This window comes from Oncorhynchus mykiss, chromosome 20, assembly GCF_013265735.2.
Source record: "Oncorhynchus mykiss isolate Arlee chromosome 20, USDA_OmykA_1.1, whole genome shotgun sequence".
Lineage (NCBI taxonomy): Eukaryota > Metazoa > Chordata > Actinopteri > Salmoniformes > Salmonidae > Oncorhynchus > Oncorhynchus mykiss.
In genome coordinates, this window is record NC_048584.1 from 14,883,502 (window position 1) to 14,903,341 (window position 19,840).

Consider the following 19,840-nt stretch of genomic DNA (forward strand, 5'->3'; position numbering starts at 1 on the left):
CCCTGAGTCCTGTACCTTTGCCCCACTTATCTGGATTACTGACCCCTGCCCTTGACCTGTATTTTGCCTGCCCCTGTTGGATTAATAAACTTTTGTTAATTTCGACGTTATCTGCATCTGGGTGTTACCTTGAAACGTGATATGGATAGTGCAGTTAGTTTGAAATTCAGATGTTTGTTTTGTTTGCCCTATTCAAACATATCTATTTTGATATAAAGTGTCTCTATAAAGGTAAGAAAAATGTGTTATATCCTCATACTTTCACTGGCCAGATCCAACTTGCATTATACATTAATGGTGGCCTGATTCCCAGCTTGTCATACACTCTTATAAGCAACGGTTCCAAAAGGGTTCTTCGGCTGTTCCCATAGGAGAACACTTTTTGGTTCCAGGCAGAACTCTTTTGGGTTCCATGTAGGGTTCTACATGGAACAAAAATGGTTCTACCTGGAACCAAAAAGGGTTCTTCAAAGGGTTCTACCATGGGGACAGCCAAATAACCATTTTAGGTTCTAGATACACTCTTACAACAAAAGGTGCTATGTATTTCACCTCAGAGGTGTTGGGTCTAAATGTGTGGGCTGTGTAATGATTCAGAACACTGTATATGAACCAGGGAGCCATGGGCCAACTGTATGAGTGCCGACTTGATGTATCCGAGAGGAACAGGCTAACAGGCTAGCTAACCCCAGGTGTGCTAGCAGCATCAGCGGACAGGAATGAGGGTCATTCCACCAGCCTCTTCACCTCGTCCACATACTGCCACACAGAAAAGCCAGAATTTACTGGGCTGCCATGACAATCTGTCAGTTAGTCATGTGCCTGCCTACATGGTCCCCAATGGCTGTGACTAATAGCCACTCAGCCAGCCAGCCCCCCACTGCTGCCCAGCACAGGCCCATGTGTGGATGTCCATCAGATAGGCTATGGGCCCTGCCTCCCTGCATGATTCCCTGCCTGACTAACTGCCACACTCCAGGGGAAAGCGGCCCGCCACTCCAAATTCCTATTATAGCGTTGGCTGGCTGCAGGGAGAAGGGCGACGGGAGGAACTGACACAAGAGACCGTTTGGATCTGGGTTGGAAGCTGGGTTGCTAGGTGGAGAGACCCCCCTGCTGACACCATGTGACCTTATTCTGGGTGAGTTGAGTGGCTGGCTACAGATAGTAATTGGGAAATGCACTCGGATTGCACTCTACTTTTAAATCCTTCCATGAGTGCTGATGGCGAAGTAAAATAATCTCTCCAAAACAATGTAAGGACTTCCAGTATATTCTTTCAAACCATTTAGGTTAAACTAAAATGCACATTTTATTGTCTAACATTTAGATAAAAGTCTGTGTCACTAGCTTGCAAACAGAAATGTCAAAGTCAAACATGTCTCCAATTTTCCTTTACATACTGCTTTTTCAAAGATACAATACTTCCCTGTCTCGATACTTCTGCAACAACCCTTTACTCTGTATCTGTCAAGTCAGCAAAGGGATTGAAGCCTCTTTTTCCAGACCCTATAATCACACTGGACCTTGCTTGCTGCCAGTAACAGGTGTTGACCTGACATTTGACTGATTAGTTGAGATATGGAAGGTGTGACATAACGAGAGACAGGCCTTTACTGTATGAAATACAATGTGACAAAAATAGACCTGCTTAAATAGAGCACATTGGTACAGTAAGGAGCGAATTCAACGAAAGAGAATATGGTAAATAGTACCTCGAAAAATGTCTTAATGACAGAAACAAAACGCAATAATCTTCATTGGAGTATTATAATCTAAATCTGTCTGCAGGATTTCAGCTTATACAGCAGCTTCAGTGACAAAGGCAGACCACACAGCTGATCCCAGACAGTAAACAAATCATGCACAGTGTGTGTTGGAAAACCAGTACTAACCCATCATTGTAATCAGATGCCATTTGCCTCTCATTCTACGCTTTAATGAGTGTGACACTTGTGTTGGTGATGCAATTAGCTATTTTTGATACCTTGTTTTGCATGGAGAGACCATGGGAGAGACAAGTGAGTCACAGGCCAAAAGATAGCCAGGCACTAAGCCTCAACCCCATGAGTTCACCAGGAGCTATAGACTGTCTCCACCACTCAACCCCTCACATGAATAGCCACTGTTAGTATTTGAAGATGTTTAAAGGCAAAGCTAGCAGGCTGCTATGGGCCCATGCTCCTAGTTACTAAAATTAGCCAATGAGCGTTTCCATTTCATGGGCCTGCTGCCACTCGACACCAACATGGTTACTCCAATATGTGGGGTAGCTAGCTGCTTCCTGTGTTACTGGTCAGTTTGGCCACACCGGTTTCTGCGTCTATTTCGGTACAGACACATTTCTGTGCTCAAATTTGAGTGTCCTTTGCCCCACTGCATTTACCACATGGATCTCAGGGCTTGAGTAAGTTCAAGGACTTCTCTTTGGCTATTTCTTTATTACAACAAAACTTTTTTCCTGCTTGTAAAGTTGTTGTTACTCAATGCCTATGTTTTTTTTTTAGCAGGGGCCGTGGATTCATCTCTCTACCCCAAACATGGAATACACAATCAAAAGGTAAACCAGCATTTTATCTTCATATGTGGTAATAACTGTCCAATGCATGGACATGTGAGGGGATATTTGGATCACACCGTCAGGATCCTTTTTTTATGTTTGGGGTGAAGAGCTCACAATGTGGACCTTCTACAGTAATACCTAAACATCACATATGTCACAGGTACATGACAAAAATAATGTCATCCTTTGCTGTCAATATTCAATACTTTTTATTTTTATGATATCATATGCATATTTCGTACCAGTAAAACGTTTGGACACACCTACTCATTCAAGGGTTTTTCTTTATTTTTTATATTTTCTATATTGTAGAATAATAGTGAAGACGTCACAACTATGAAATAACACATATGGAATCATGTAGTAACCAAAAAATGTTAAACAAATCAAAATATATTTTAGATTTTAGATTCTTCAAAAGAAGGCACCGTTTGCCTTGATAACAGCTTTGTACACTCTTGGCATTCTCTCAACCAGCTTCACCTGGAATGCATTTCCAGCAGTCTTGAAGGAGTTCCCAAATATGCTGAGCACGTTGGCTGATTTCCCTTCACTCTGCGGTCCAACCCATCCCAAACCATCTCAATTGGGTTGAGGTTGGGTGATTGTGGAGGCTAGGTCATCTGATGCAGCACTCAATCACTCTCCTTCTTGGTCAAATAGCCCTTTCACAGCCTAGAGTTGTGTTGAGTCATTGTCCTGTTGAAAAGCAAATCATAGTCCCACTAAGCCCAAATCAGATGGGATGGCATTTCGCAGCAGAATGCTGTGGTAGCCATGCTGGTTAAGTGTCCATAAGTCCTTATGTGTTATTTCATAGTTGTGATGTCTTCACTATTATTCTACAATGTACAAAATAGTAAAAAATAAAGAAAAACACTGTAATGAGTAGGTGTGTCCAAACTTTTAACTGGTATTGTGTGTGTGTGTGTGTATATATATATATATATATATATATATATATATATATATATATATATATATATATATGGTAAATACACTACCTTTCAAAAATTCTTGTCCATTAAAATTACATCAAATTGATCAGAAATACAGTATAGACATTGTTTATGTTGTAAATGACTACTGTAGCTGGAAACGGCAGATTTGTTATGGAATGGACTTGGACTTATGGACTTGTGAGATGTCTGTTTCTCAAACTAGACACTCTAATGTACTTTTCCTCTTGCCCAGTTGTGCACCGGGGCCTCCCACTTCTTTTTCTATTCTGGTTAGAGACACTTTGCGCTGTTCTGTGAAGGGAGTAGTACACAGCGTTGTACGAGATCTTCAGTTTCTTGGCAATATCTCGCATGGAATATCCTTAATTTCTCAGAACAAGAATAAACTGACGAGTTTCAGAAGAAAGGTCTTTGTTTCTGGCCATTTTGAGCCTGTAATTGAACCCACAAATGCTGACGCTCCAGATACTCAACAAGTCTAAAGAAGGCCAGTTTTATTACATCTCTAATCAGCACAACAGTTTTCAGCTGTGCTAACATAATTGCAAAAGGGTTTTCTAACGACCAATTAGCCTTTTAAAATGATAAACTTGGATTAGCTAACACAACATGCCATTGGAACACAGGAGTGATGATTGCTGATAATGGGCCTCTGTACACCTATGTAGATATTGCATAAAAAATCTGCTGTTTCCAGCAACAATAGTCATTTGCAACTTTAACAATGTCTACACTGTATTTCTGATCAATGTTTAATAGACAAAAAAACAGTGTGTGTATATATTTTTATATTTGGATCACACAGTCAGTGATCCAAATAGATATATCAATTTAATAAACCAACTAAAGTTTTTTTTAATGAAAGTCCAGATATTTTATGAGAGCTATGAGTCGGAACTTTTAAGACAATGTTTGTTATGTTGCTGGCAGTAATGTTACATTTACTGCTTATTACTGTACGCATAATGCATATTCCTGTACATTGACTGTGTATTACTGAATATTCACCTTGGGGTGTGATAGATAGCCTCTGTGCTGTAGTTCCTTCTCTGCTATTAATAAACCAACCAGATGCTGGGAAATCACCGTCTCTCTAACTGGTTTCAAATTATAAGCACTGGAAAATAGCTTCCTGCCAGCCAAATTCTTCTGAAAAGTGGATGCATTCTTTCACCTTAACTCATGAATAGTGGTCACAATGACTTAATACAGTATATTGTTTTATATTGAGGGCAAAGGACTGAAAATGCATGTGTGTGACCTTCGTTAAGTTGTAATGACTGTCCGCAGAGAGAGGCCTATAAATGGCTGGATAACCGTTATTGATCTTGGCATGATCTTTGAACTTGGACATGAATCTGAATCATGTCTCTTCTGTGCTTTTGAATGACGTTTTACTCAGGGTGTTTTATTGAATACAACTCTAAGGCTAATTCTATACATTCAGTACCCTCACTCTGTTTGTGTGTATATTTATCTCAATCAGCTGTAGCTAGTTTTAAGGAGTGTCCCAGTTTTTTGGGGTCTTTTAGTTTTTTAATTATATTATCTATTTTTTCTCCCTTTTCTCCCCAATTTCGTGGTATCCAATTGGTAGTTACAGTCTTTTCCCATTACTGCAACTCCCGTACGGACTCGGGAGAGGCAAAGGTCGAGAGCCGCGAGTCCTCCGAAACACGACCCAGCCATGCCGCACTGATTCTTGATTCCTGATTAACCTGGAAGCCAGCCGCACCAATGTGTCGGAGGAAACACCGTACACCTGGCGACCATGTCAGCGTGCATGCGCCCGGCCCGCCACCAAAGTCTTTATAGCGCTATGGGACAAGGACATCCCGGCCGGCCAAACCCTCCCCTAACCCGGATGACACTGGGACAATTGTGCGCCACCCCATGGGTCTCCCGGTCGCGGCCGACTTCGACAGAGCCTGGAGTCGAACCAGGACCTCTAGTGGCACCAGGTTCTCTTTAGACCAGTGCGCCACTCAGGAGGCCCCCCAGTTTTGTATTAACAGTGAAGTTGACCAATATGCCAATTGTTAAGCTCCCAGGTCAGAATATCGAAATGCGTTAATGAGCTATTCTAGGCACACACCCAGATAGCTAAACTAAGCTAAACAGCTGCTGCAAAGTGTACTGTGAATGATGTCTTGATTTAAGGGCATTGTCTGTGCCTGATGTAGACTTAGTCTCCATTTAAAATGTTTAAAGACCATTGTGGTGTGTGATTTCCTTATATATGCTTGACCATCAATCACAATATGAAAATATATAATAAGTAAAGTACTGTATGTCCATTGTAAAGGTCACCACATGTAACGTACTAATGCGAAAGCAACATGCTACCCACATGGTTGTATACAAACCAATGCTGATTTATAGGAATGGTGCAAACAACAACAGTGACTACAAATTGATGGCCTTCTCCGATAATAACACGTATATATACACACATATATATATATATATATAAAGACTAGCATGTAGATGTAATGACCGTCTGCAGAGAGAGGCCTATAAATGGCTGGATAACTGTTATTGAACTTGGCATGATTTTTGAACTTGGACATGAATCTGAATCATGTCTCTTCTGTGCTTTTGAATCAAGTTTTACTCATGGTGTTTTATTGAATACAACTCTAAGGCTAATTCTATACATTCAGTACCCTCACTCTGTTTGTGTTTATATTTATCTCTATCAGCTGTAGCTAGTTTTAAGGAGTGTCCCAGTTTTTTGGGGGTATTTTAGTTTTTGAATTATATTATATATTTTTTTATTCCTTTTCTCCCCAATTTCGTGGTATCCAATTGGTAGTTACAGTCTTGACCCTTCGCTGCAACTCCCGTACGGACTCGGGAGAGGCGAAGGTAGTCAGATACAGGGCAGTACAGGGCAGAATGGGCATTAGCTCCTATAAAATCCCAGTATTTATTCTCATGCTGTTCATAGCCATTGTCATGCCTGATGTTTAGTAAAGGGCCTAAAAACATATTCCTTTCCTTAAAATAGCCTGCGGTATGGTGTGTGTTTGGGGTGTACATAGCTACGAGATAGTTGAGTTCACACATGTCATATACACAAAGGTCAGAGCGAAATATGTGGTATGACAAACCATTTAAAGTGCTATCAAAATGGACACAGTCTTTGTACACCCCAAACACCCCAAACACTAGCCGTTAGGAAGAATTGCATAAAATAAATACCACAATGTCTAGCTAGTAATGTATTCAAATGATTAGGCTGATGAAATGTAAACTCTTCTCTATACAATCTGCGTAAAGCAATGACGTTATGAAGGTCCAGGGTTTCCTCTTTGATTGTGACACTGTATCTCTTTCCCAGGCAGATGGCGAGCTGACCAAACTGGGGACCATATAGACTCCACCATCTACAACCTACTGCAGAGGTGTGATTGGCGTCAACCATCAGCCTTCACCATGACCTGCGTGGAGAAGTGTCAACACGTGAGCCACCGGAGCACCATGCTCCACCACCGCTTCCCCAACGGCTTCACTGAGATCTTCATGGACGAGACGGACCGAGAGGTCAGCACGCTCACCGACCGCGCCTTCCGGAGCCTGTGTATCGGAGACGAGGCCGCCTACAACGATGAGTTCTCATACGGATACCCTTTCAGCTGTCACAAGCCCCTAGTGGAGGAGCCCCTGAAAAGGACTAAAGACACTGGTAAAAAGCACCAAATCAATGGTACCATTGGCACTCAACCCTGGAAGCAGCAGAAGAGCATGTCCAGTTTGACTCTCCTCAAGGCATTCAGTGCTATGGAGGAGAAATGTGAGGGCATGCTGATTAAAAACTGGGATTTTAAGGACACTAACGGAGACTCTTGGGATAAGTCGGCCCTCCTCAGCATCGAAAGGGAACTATCGGAATTCTCCTCCGATTATAACAACCTCATAGCCAAGAAATCAGGCAAGGGTGCAAAGTTCTCTAAGACAAAAAACTGCATATCCAACTTCAAGCTGCGGAAACTGCACATCAAAAACTGTTTCCTCCACAGCGAGTTCAGCCCATTCCAATCGTGGAGGGATTTTAACCACTCTCCGTTCGGCCAGGAAGACATCACCTCCATTCCCCATGTGGTGAACAACCTCCCTAAGTGGTATGACTCCCCTTTATACAAAGAGCTGACTGAGGCACATAGAATAGAGACTTTGCGTGCAGAGGAGATGGAGCAGCAGTGCCAGAAACCAGTTGAACCCCCTCCTCCTCCTCGTCATCCACCCAAGGTTCTGCCAAAACCCTCTGCCCCTGAGAAGAGGTGTGCATCAGACACCTCTTCCCAGGGTGAAACCAGCACCCCCTGGAGAAGAAACAGAGTGAGAGTCAAGAGTGCTGTGCCTGTCAACCAATCAGGACTACTTTGCACTCCCACTGAAACCCCCAAACTGGTGGAGGAGAGTAACATACCTTATAAAAAGAAAGTAAAGTCGATAAAGGTGAAAGAAGTGGAGGAGCCGTGCTCTTTGACCTCTACTCCATTCAGCATTTCTCAGCTGATGACACCCATAATACCATCCAGACAGGCCACAGACACCTCAGAGATCCTGTCAGCGGTGCTCTCGCCCTCTCTCCTTGATCTCACCCGCCTAGACTTAGAGCATGTGTCGCCAGTCAAATCAAGGTCGACCCCAGAGGTCATCAAACGAGAGAGCTACAAATCCATCGCGTCCAGTTTGTTGTTCAACCTCAAGGATAACAGGAAGAGGGTCAAGAGCAGGTACAGCCCGCCAAAGTTCAAAACCGAACAGGCGGATCGGCGTACTCTGTCTCCAAAGCTGCTGGAACAGAGACTACTCAAATATGCACAAGCTCCTTCTGACGTTACAGCTTCTGGCTTCAGTACACCTGCCATTCTAGCCTCTGGCTTCAGTACACCTGCCATTCTATTAGATGGACTGCCTATCTGTAGCCCTGATGTTTCGGAATCTAGCAATGCTGGTCTTAGGAAATATCTAGATTCTGATATATCAGACGATTACTTGATATCCAACTTATTGCAAACCAAAAGAGAGGCTGCGGCTAGCAGGAGCCCCGGGTCTCCCTTTTCACACCCAAAGGTGAACAAGAGCCCTCGGACTAAGAAACAAATGTACCCAACTCTGAACTTGTACAATAGTCTTGTAGAGCCAGAGATGAAACACTTCTCACCGTCAATGAATAAGGCTACTTTGTCCATTACCACACCAAACAAAGGGCTTTCTCCGAATATGTCGGACAACACAAAAGACCATCCTACTACACAAAAGGATGGGATTTCTCTGAATATATCAGAAAAGCCAGTGAAAGAGATGTCGGAGCAAAAGGAGAAAGGTGTCGGTGGCCAGCCTGTACATACAAGTACGAATAGGGAAGCATTACCTACAGCACAAAACAAAGTGTTATCCCCAAATAGAACAGACAATGCGAAACAGCCAACAAAAGACACAGTGGAATTCAAGGAAAAACATAATGATGAACAGACTGCAAGTACAAGAGAAGCCATCACAGCAACTAGGGACACATTGACAACAGCTCAAAACGAAATGCTGCCCTCAAATAGAACGTACAACACCAATAGGTCAACAAAGGACATGATAGAGTTAAATGTCAAAGACAGTGTTGAAGAGGTTATGAGAGCCGGTATGGAAGCAATATTTACCACCCGAAACAAACTATTCTCTCCCAATAGAGCAGAAGCTGTTGAAGCGTTAACCAATAAGACCAACATTGTCAAAACAGAGGACCCTCAAGTGAAAGATGAAAAGGGAATTGTAGTGGATAGACATTTGTTTTATTCATTTTCAGTGCCAAGGCCAAGCTACAGACAGATAGAGCCACAGGCAACAGGTGACATTAATCCAATGGATAACATCCTCGCCAACGGATTAATAGAAAGTTCAGAAAAAGAGAAAGAACGTATGGTGGTAGAAAAAGAGAAGGAGCCTGTTAAAGAGCAAGGCAGGTTTAAGCATATATTTTCAGCGAGACAGAACAACTATATTAAAAGCCAAAGATATGCACTGATGGAGAATGGTGAGGAAGAGCAGGAGGAGGAAGATTTAGAACCTAAAACGGAGGTGAATAACAAGAAAGACATGGATAAGGAAGTACAGGATGCAGAGAGGTCAGTGCACAAAGAAATGAAAGATGGTGAAAATATAATAAGCGACTTACATGCACTTAAAGAGCTGGAGAAGGCCAGATTGGGTGGACGCCATAGCAAGGACGGTGAGAATTTGAAGCCCAAGCCAATGATAGATGGGGAGGCAAAAGCGAAAAACGATTTAATTTCAAGGGAGCTTAGGAACATCAAAAGGGGTATTCTTTCTATGCGAGGAAACACGTTCGCTAAAAAAGAGGCATTTGCGAATAAAGAGAAGGAGCAAGCTAGGCGTGATGTATTCTCAACGATAGACAACAACGTGGTTGTAAACAAATCTTTGATCAATGACAATTACGACAAGGCTAAAATGGCACTCGAGGAAATCATATCGGATAGAGCAGAGAAACGTAAAAATCAAGTATTTAGTAATAAAGAATGTGAAAACAATAGAGTCCCTGATGAGAACCCTGATGATAGTTATAATGTTAGAGTCCAAAAGAGTAGACCAGCTAGACAGGATTATATCAGGAAAGCAACAGAGGGGAAACAAAACGAGGTCAGAGGGAGGCTAGGGGATCTGAAGGATCATCATCAGATACAAGGAATTCTTTCCCAGACCGAGACAAAACTTGGCGAAAATCACAGATTTGGTGCCACAATCTACACTGAACAAAATAAACTGGCAACAAGATATATCAGGGAGGAGCAAGTGCAAGGAAACACAATCAATAATGTCAGTGACAAACAAAAACACAATATTAGATCCAGCAAATACCCAGCAGAGGAGAGTGATAGAACCGTAGCTAAACAACTATCAGTTGAAACAAGAGACGACACCTCGATAAACGATGAGGTCGTCACAGAGGAGAGTCAAGCAGACGCACCAGTTATCAAACCAAAGGTACCACCGAGGAGCAAGAAAGGGAGCATTAAAAAAGTGGACAGCTCAGAGAAGGAGAAAGAATGTGCAAATGTAATGGACATAATTGAGGAGGGCACAAAGAACAAGGACTTTTCAATTAGGGAGTGTAAAAATTATAATTTTCTACGAAAAGAGAACACACACGCAAGGGGCAAGGTCTCAAGTAAGGAGGCCCTCGATGCAAAGATAAAAGCTGATCAACAAACAGATGCACTTGAAACGGAGAAGACAGCTGAGCAAGAGAAGCGTTTTTTACAAAATAAACACCACGTTGGTCTGCCAGGAGAGTACTCAAAATATCCACATGAGGCAAATACCTGTTTTTCCCCCAGTGAAGAGAAGGAAAAAGAAATGAAGGCTCTATTAAATGAAAGGAAAACTAACACACTTCCTCGGACGAAACTCAAAGCAGAGAAAATACAACACAATATTGAACAACAGGAACAACTGTGTGTGAGAAGGAAGGCCCCTTTAAAACCAGACAAGGATCATTCAAAACCTTCAAACCAAGTAAACACCAGTACTGAGGATGAATCAATTATGAAAAAAGATAGCATGAAAAAGATTCAAGCAACTGATGAGTCTGACAAATCAGTTAGGGTTTGTGAAGATATTGTACATGTTGATGAAGTACTTGACCAAGATATTAGAGAAACATTAGTGTCCCCGTTGTCAAATGGCAGTAGTATAAATCCAGGTCAACAGAATCAAACCAGTATGTCCCCGAAGTCATCATATTTCTTTGTCGAAAATACATTGCAAAGAAACCTTGAAACTGACTCAAACATCTATCATTCTTTGGAGAATTTGACTGCAACATTTGAGGAGGTTGAGGAAGGAGTAAAGGATGGTCCAGAACGTGTGAGAGGGGATTTGGAGAGGAGGACAGAAGTGGAGTATTACTCTGTAAGTGATCATGAAAATGAGGACGTTGAAGACAAGCCAGTAGTCCGTCCCAGGCGAGACAGAGAAACATCCCTGAAGGAGGAAAATGGGCCGAGAGCCAGAGAGATGGACAAAAGAGGATGGTTCCACAGCCCGATGGACAACACAAACAATCAAATGCCAACATCTCAGCCCAACGTCTCTTCGCCCGTTCTGGGGAAACCGGCTCTATTCAAAGTGAAAGACAACATATTAAATGATCATGTCTCGCCTGTAACCAAGACAGTGAAACCGGTTCTGGACAAGACAAACCATGACCCATCGCAGCGTGCACCCTGGTCACCCAGGGAGAGCTTGAGTGGCTCTGAGAAAAGCGAGGAAGAGCATCTTGATCATCCAAAAACATCCATTGAAATGCAGTCACCCGATAATGCCGTCACCACACCAGACAAACACTTCAAACTCAAAGAGACGGCATCTCCCCACTCTTCACACTCACTGCTGTCTCCCTCAAAACTAACCCCCGAGCACAATCGGAAAGGCCAACGTGCGCCGTGGTCACCCAGGGAGAGCTTAAGTGGCTCTGAGAGGGGCGAGGAAGACCATCTTGAAATCCCTGAACTCCATGCTGCTACCATCACAACAGACAAACACCTCAAACCAAGAGAGACTGCATCTCACCACTCACCACTCACCCCACTGTCTCCCTCAAAACTGACCCCCGAAAACAGCCAAAGAGGCCAACAATACGGGTCTTTCCTCACAGTCACACAGGAATATAACAAACATTCAAGCCTAAGCCCATCATCAGAAGAAAGGACAAGCACAATGGATACAGCTGATGACACCCCAGAAGTTTACAAGGTGCCCAGCGAGAGGTCTGGTTCTGTCTGCCGCGCCAACGACACCCAAGGCCCCTGCAGACCCCCCGTGGTTCCTCCCAAGTCCGAGAAGGCCCTCTTCAAAGCCATGAAGCTGACCACCAGGAGGATCCAAAAGGAAGAGAAGGAAAGTCAACCGCAAAAGAGCAGTACTAAGAGCTGTAGTAGTAGAAGTGACAAAAACAAGAGGGATAAATCATCGGAGCAGAAAAGTAGTAGTAGTGATAGTAGTGAGAAACATCATACTAGAGGGAAGCAACATCAGGAGAGGACAGAACACAGCAGCCGTAGCAGTGAGAAGCACAGCCGTGGTGAATCAGAGCATCAAGGCCATAGTCGTGAAAAGCACAGGCACAATGAATCAGAGAGCCAGGCCCGTAACAGTGAGAAGCACCACGATGGTGTACCCGGAAATCAGAGCCATAGCAGTGAGAAGTCCTGGCAAGAAAGAACAGAGCCCAGCAGTCGTGGTAGTGAGGAACACAGGCATGGGGAATCGACGCGTCAAGAATGCAGCAGTGACAATCAGAGACATGTAGGATCTGAGCGTCAAAGCCGTAACCGTGACAAACAATGTTGTGGCAAATCAGAGTGCCATAGGAGTGAGAAACACAGCCGCGACAAGCCAGAACAGAGATTCCGTAGCAGTGACAGAGCTGTCAGTGAGCATAAAAGTCCAAACGGTGAGAGATCCATGACTGGGAGACAACAGCGCCTTAGAGCTCAGAGCATGGACAGACACATTGGTAATAAAGCAGAAGAGAGAATTCGTAGCAGTGAGACATCTCCTAGGGAAAGACCGGAGCCGAGGAGTCAGCGTATTGAGAAGTCCATTAGGGATGAGCTGTCTCAGAGGGGCCGGGCCCGCGAGAGATCCAACAGAGAAAAACTAGAACACAGAAACCACAGTGTTGATTCCTATGCCAGTGACGTTATAGACTTGACATCACCTCACCCTAATCTATCCCGCCAGTCAAGTTACACCAGCCAGTTCTCCCGTCAATCCAGCATCGAGCACCGTTATGCCTCCTTCCCAATGACCCAACGGAAGTTATTGCAGGACCCAGACTCTGGGCAGTACTTCGTAGTCGACATGCCCGTCCAGGTCAAGACGAAGACCTTCTTTGATCCAGAAACTGGGAATTACGTGCAGCTACCTATTCAACCTCCAGAAGGCCCCACCATGGAGGTGATGAACGCACCAATGGTGCTCTACCAAGGTTCCTTTGTCCCAGTGCCTGTCTCATCCATCCCATCACAGAAGTCCACTGTATACCCCTCACAGCTGGACCAGGAAGACTTTGAACGGATGCGGGAAAGGCAGCGATATAAACACAACGGCGAAGGCCATCCCTACCTAGAGCCAGTGTATGGCTCACAAGACCACATGCTAGGGGAGTTCTTAGGCACTGAGGACCTTTATGACTGTGTGAACTGATAGGGCTTTTATCAACTTCGCGAGAAAAGTTTAACAGTGTTGAAGTGGAGTGTTAATTTGCATTTGTGGTTAATACGAGCTACTGTAGAGTTAATATATAAATGGCATTTGGGAGTGTCTGACCACAGGGATTTATGTATGATTAAGATATGATTCATAAATGTTTTTTGATGGAAAATGACAGCATAAAGAAAAAGACATGGATGTTCTATGTACATAAGTATTTTCACACGTAGACAGGAAGTTTGGTTGTAAATCTTGAGAGGATTTCTATGAATATAATTGAAGTGGTGTTTCACCTCTTTTCATGACATTGTTGTAATGTTTTATTGATGTCAAGTTTTGCTTTTTGAGACTTTTTTTTTCCACAAAGCTGTTTGCCCTCACAAATAACACAATTTTGACAGATTTTTTCATTTTTATTTAAACAAAAAGGACACATTATGTTTTGATCTACGTTTCAGTAATCAATACCAATATCAATTTCGTTATTTTCACTCTAATGTATGCACTGTGTTTTGCATGCACAAGTTTTAATATTTCATGCAACTGAATATTGAAAGTCGCATATTCTGTTTCATACTTATATCATAAAATGTATGGTATTTACATGTATTGTAAGTGGCAATAATTGATCATTGTAACATGATTGGAAATACTTGGAGATACTTGGAAATATGTTTGGCAGTATTTTGGATTTAATGACTAGATAAAGCAGGGCTGCATTTTGTTTTTGTAAATCATTCCAATAAAAAAAAAAACTTCTGAAGAACTAGGGTTATCCTTTGTTGTAATTTCATAATCTTGATGTTGTAAAAATATATATAGTTTACATTTCAAAAAGTGATTTTTATCCATTTTAAAATGGCTTACCTTTTCATAGGTAGCAAGACTTGATGATCAGGCCTACACTGCACTTATTACACCGCATTGTAAATGCTTTTCCATTTTGTTTGGTTCATCTCAATTTATGGTGAGAGATATTTTACTGTGAATGCAAGATTGGCTTTTTAAATGTAAAACTCAGCCCTCTGGCGCCATCTAGTGTGTATTGTTCATTACATTGAAGATGGAAATCGCAAACCTAGTGAATGAAGTAGCAAACAAACAACAAGATGAAACCACATTTGTAGGCCTACACGATATAGTTACTAGGACATCAGTCTTTCATATGATCTTTCATATAGTTACATATCCATCCCATAACAGTGTTTCTTAATCCTGTTTTACATGTGTGTTTTTGGCTAGCACTCCACAGCTGATTCAAATTATTAACGCATCATCAAGTTGTTGTGATTTGAATCAAGGGTGTACAAAAATATAGCATCTTAATTTGAGCCAGTTTGCAACAGCGGGAAAAATAATCCTGCAGCAACAGGAAATGTGAATTATTATGTGGATTACAATGGACATTTTTGCAGGGGTTCATACATTTGTCAACCTCTAAAATCTATAAATTTTAAAGGAAAGTTATTCTGCGACAGGGTGATCAAATGAAAATCCTACATCGGTAGTGCTAAGGCAGAAACAAAAATGTGAGCCCATTGGGTCGCCCCCTCATTATGACAACCATGACACAAAAATATGTAGATAATGCATGTGCTTGAAAAGAAGGCCATCATTCGTAATATAGCAATAACCTCTAATTGTAAAAGGTTTATCTTTCAGGGCAATTATAAACCAACCGGACGCTTAATTTCAGCACCTTGGTCGGTGACACGGGGACTTCCATTAGGCTTACTGCCATTGTACGGCCTCAAGCCTTATCAAATATCAATACAAACATGTTCAATTGCAACAACCAACTTTTATTTCTTACAAAAACATACATTTATACATGAATCACTGGACATACTGTTAATATTTTCAATTCAACCAAGATTTCTGAAAGCTGTTCAAAACGAAACCATATCGTCATACTGTTTCAGAACCACGTTTTCCTCCTCATTGGAGAGCTTTGGAGCGTGCATGACAGACTGCACAGTCGCGTGATTCGTGGCACGGAAACTCTTTCCGAGTGGAAACGGACAGGAGCTCTTGCAGTAGTAAGCATTGTAACCCCGTGGAGAAACGATCCAGCCAGCCCAGCCGATTACCTCGAAGTCCACAAAGAGGGGGATCCGCTGGCATGACATGGGGCGGCTGCGGGGATAACTTGGTGCTACCTTCGGACTGTCAGGTGTTGTGGCCTGGCTGAAATGTCAAAATGTTAAATGTAAATGAGAAATAAATATATCAGTATTTTAATCATCTTTGACGGTTACAACAGCAAACTTCCACATTTCTCAGAATATAATTTGATAATTGACAGCCGAACAATATGGTTGTAGAAATGTCTGGGCTAAACGTTCTATGATGAACGAAGTCCAATTCATAGCAAAGAATCAGAGAAACATTTATTTTCAAAATGTAATTATCCCTGTTTGTTTCATTCAGACCTGCAAATAGTCATAGGCACATTATTACTTTAATCATCCCGCACACCAGATTATAAAACATGTAATGAACAAAATGAAAGACAGCTACAAAAGTTAACGTGGTCAAAAAGTCATTCCATTATGGTGCAAATGACTCCAAAACCTATAAAAGTCCGCCATTGCAGATTGTCTTCATAAATCCGTCAGACATGGACACCCACTGCATCAACTTGGAGAAGAGAACCGGACCTGAGGATTGGAGCTTCGAGGTCACACTGCCACCTGCAGTGGACCCAGTGCATCTTCAGAGACCCTTGCAAAGGGCCTTACTAAAGAGATCCAGAAGACAATTAAGGAACTGCTGGACTCCGGTGTGGCCACTGTCAACTGGCACAGCTCCAAATGTCCACGACATGAAGCTCACTCCAGAGACCCCTGGTGTACGTGGAACCGGCACCCCGCCCAGCTGACCATTCTATGTATTGCTGCGGCTGCCCTGTAACTAAGCGCCGACTCAGATGTACTACCAGACGGAGAGCTGGATGAGCTACACCGAGCAGGCTACGTCTAAGGACGAGGAGGGATAATGACTATTAATCTTTATTTTTTATATATATATATATATATATATATATATTGATGTGAGGTTGAAGGTCTGTAGGCCTTGCACATAGTGGGGTCCATAATGAAATAAATAAATAATACAAATACTGAGCTATATTTTATGCTAAAAAACACATGAAATAGTATTTTCTACTAAAACAATTGCTCAGAGAAAGAGATTTAAGACCTTAACAAATAATTTTAAAAATTGCAAAAAGATAGTGGTCAAAATGATTGACACTCCTGTATTCAATACTCCATAGCAACAAAAAAAAAGCTCTATTGTCACATACACTAGATAGATGCAGTGAAATGTGTTGTTTTCCAAGGTCAGCCACAGTAGTACGGTGACCCTGGAGCAAAGTATGGTTAAGTGCCTTGCTCAAGGGCACATCGACAGATTTTTCACCTTGTCACTTCGGGTATTCAAACTAGCCACCCAACGCTTTAATGACTAGGTTACCTGCCACCCACTCTTCACCAAGTACCAGGACATTTTAGCCAAAAACCTGGTTGCCTCTGCCAGGAGGCTGACACTTGTCCGCAAGTGGATCTTCCAGCAACACAATAACCCCAAGCATTAATGAAATTACACAAATAAACGGTTAATTGACCACAAAATAAACGTTACAATGGCCATCTCAGTCTCCGGACTTGAACCCCATTGGAAACCGGTGGTTTGAATAAAAAAAGAGCAGTCCATACCCGCAGACTAAGGATATCAAGGATCTGGAAATGATCTGCATGGGGGAATTTCCCTCCCAATGTGTTCTCCAATCTCATAAAACATTTTAGAAATAAGATCAGGGTTGTTATCCTCACAAAAGGAGGGTGCTTGAGTATTGGAAACAGGGGTGTCAATACTTTGACCTCTTTTTTCTTTGAGGAATTGTATTAGTATATAAGAATATAATTTCCCCCCTTTTTTTGGGGGGGGGGGGGGGGGGTGCATACAATATAGCTCAGTATTTGTATTATGTTGCTCATCTTTATCAAGGGTGTCAATAATTATGTACCCCACAGTTGTTCTGTGTCTGAATTTATATAAAAAATGTAATTCTGACCAGCTAGTTTACCTTGATTTAGTGATCGATTAGTGGTCGAGCATCTTCCATCGCCTGAGAATATAACTACTGTAGGTAGGCATTCTCCTCGGGTGATTCTCCCTGTCTCTCAGAAGACGGCAGGACTGACTCAATCCACTTACCCGATGGCAGTGTAATACCAACCTGAATTCCATTATTCTCCTCGCTGTTGCGAATCCTGCAAATCCACTTGGACACCTGTCATTGGGGAAACAAAATATGCGATTAAAATATTGAAAAAGTCGAGCTTAAATATGATTTGCTGAGATAAAACGTGACGCGATATTCTTACCGTTTGTGTGACGTTGAATACTTTCCAACCCTGAGTGTATAAGGGTAACAGTCTTGACGTGATTAGATTCCATCTCCAAAGTTTCGCTCTGCTGTCTAACACCTCATAGAGGTCTACCTGTGCGCAAAACATGCATTAGGCTAAACAGTACACTAATTACATCGAGTTTTTTCAACACGGTTAAAAGTCTATATTTCCAACTAACCTTGTAGAAATGGGGTCCATATGACTTCCCAAGGAAAAGTCGTTGTTTTTGCCTGAACCAGTGAAATTATACATATATCATTCTCTAATCTCTACCAAATGAGAATACATTTAAGAAATGACACCTTCCACCAACATGCATAAAAATATAATGAATTGTGTTAAAATAACAAGTCTGCAAGTTTTCGCCTTTAAGATAATTTAAGTATTTTTTTCTTCTTTATTTTCAAACATGCTTGGGCACAAAAGTAACATCAGCCGTGCGTAAGTATGCGTTTGTTGATAACGCACCTCTGTCCTCGAAGCTCCGCACCACATTGCCCTCTAATTTTTCCTGGTTCCCGGCATTCCACTGTTCCACTGCGTTGAACAAGTCCAGCATGATCCGGGGTGTCTTTTTATGAGGCATTGTAGAACTCTGAGGCAAATCCGAAGGATTTATCAATTCGTCCTATCTTCTTAGCCGACTTTATTATATCCAAACGGTTGTCTTTCCCAACAGTTTCGCTGGATTCTTCGTCTAATGATATAGTTAAACATGGCCACGGTTCTACGCTGTAATATGAGGACGAGACAGACGCATAAAGCTTGTAATATCATTCAAGCGATAGCCTACTGAGCCCGAATGGTTATGGGTCAGTGATTAAGCTATCACCGCTGTTGGTAGGCACTGTCCTGAGTGTGATGGACGATTGGAGCTCTATGAATGAATGTATAACGGATTTAAATACTGAAGCAGCACCCCCTCAAACAGACAATAATTTGACCAACAGATTGCAGGTTGGCCCAAATAAGAGGGTAATTTGACCTATTCGTCCGACCCAACCGCTTTCCCTTTTCACAAAAGATACATTATTAAATTGTTATGAAATCGAATGGAAATTTAAAACTAAACTTGATAAGACACGACGTGATAAGTAAATAACTAGGCCGGGGGATCTCTCACATTATACCTTAATTTTAAGATATTCTATGGTTTAGATTATTCACGCTGCGATTAGCAAAAAGACGAAATGAAGTCCTCGCATCGTGAATTTAGAAGACAGCTTTTTTTCTCAGTATGTTCTCGCTGATTTCTGTAGTGTGTTTTCAGTTATCTGTATGAGGCCAGTTGGCCCTCAAATGAACGAGAGTACACAAACCTATGACGCAAATGAAAACGGAGGTTTTACTTGTCCCTACGCCGGACTCTCCGTTTGGGCATTGTCTGTTGATTGACTCACAGGATGACGCACTAATGAATGGAGGTGTCACCAAATCCAATGATCTGTGTATACGCATTTTAAATTATTCGTGGATTGTCTTCAATCAAGGGTGATGAAGAAAACAAATTCTTAAAATCATCTCACCCATCAATGGGGCTTCCAGTTATAATGTATTTAATCAATTCAAAGTCATCTGCTACAAAATGATGATCCCCTCATTTGGAGGCAATTATTATCAGTCACGGGCCTTATTACGCACTTGGGCCCGCACCGTGG

The 19,840-nt window shown here is 42.1% G+C and overlaps 1 protein-coding gene and 1 long non-coding RNA gene across 3 annotated transcripts; one reads left to right on the forward strand and one right to left on the reverse strand.

Annotated features, from left to right (window-relative positions):
• Positions 1–1,034: 1,034 nt before the first annotated feature.
• On the forward strand, positions 1,035–14,507 carry LOC110499042. Of its 2 annotated transcripts, none has more exons than XM_021575874.2 (3): positions 1,035–1,141; positions 2,508–2,560; positions 6,869–14,507. In XM_021575874.2, the coding sequence occupies exon 3, from the start codon at positions 6,964–6,966 to the stop codon at positions 13,756–13,758; it is 6,795 nt and encodes a 2,264-aa protein (XP_021431549.2). In that variant the 5' UTR covers positions 1,035–1,141; positions 2,508–2,560; positions 6,869–6,963; the 3' UTR covers positions 13,759–14,507. The 2 variants fall into 2 exon arrangements, with proteins under 2 accessions (XP_021431549.2, XP_021431548.2); XM_021575873.2 differs by lacking the exon at positions 1,035–1,141 and adding an exon at positions 2,253–2,407.
• Positions 14,508–15,545: 1,038 nt separating this feature from the next.
• On the reverse strand, positions 15,546–19,555 carry LOC110499043. The gene is made up of 5 exons (XR_005037873.1): positions 18,651–19,555; positions 18,361–18,412; positions 18,156–18,272; positions 18,008–18,061; positions 15,546–15,951 (listed from the first exon to the last, which is right to left on the reverse strand). It is a non-coding gene; the product is annotated as an uncharacterized LOC110499043 (long non-coding RNA).
• Positions 19,556–19,840: the final 285 nt, after the last annotated feature.

Bases quoted from the DNA above. Each gene is read 5' to 3' on its own strand.
- LOC110499042 (XM_021575874.2), top strand. From the start codon at position 6,964: ATGACCTGCGTGGAGAAGTGTCAACACGTGAGCCACCGGAGCACCATG.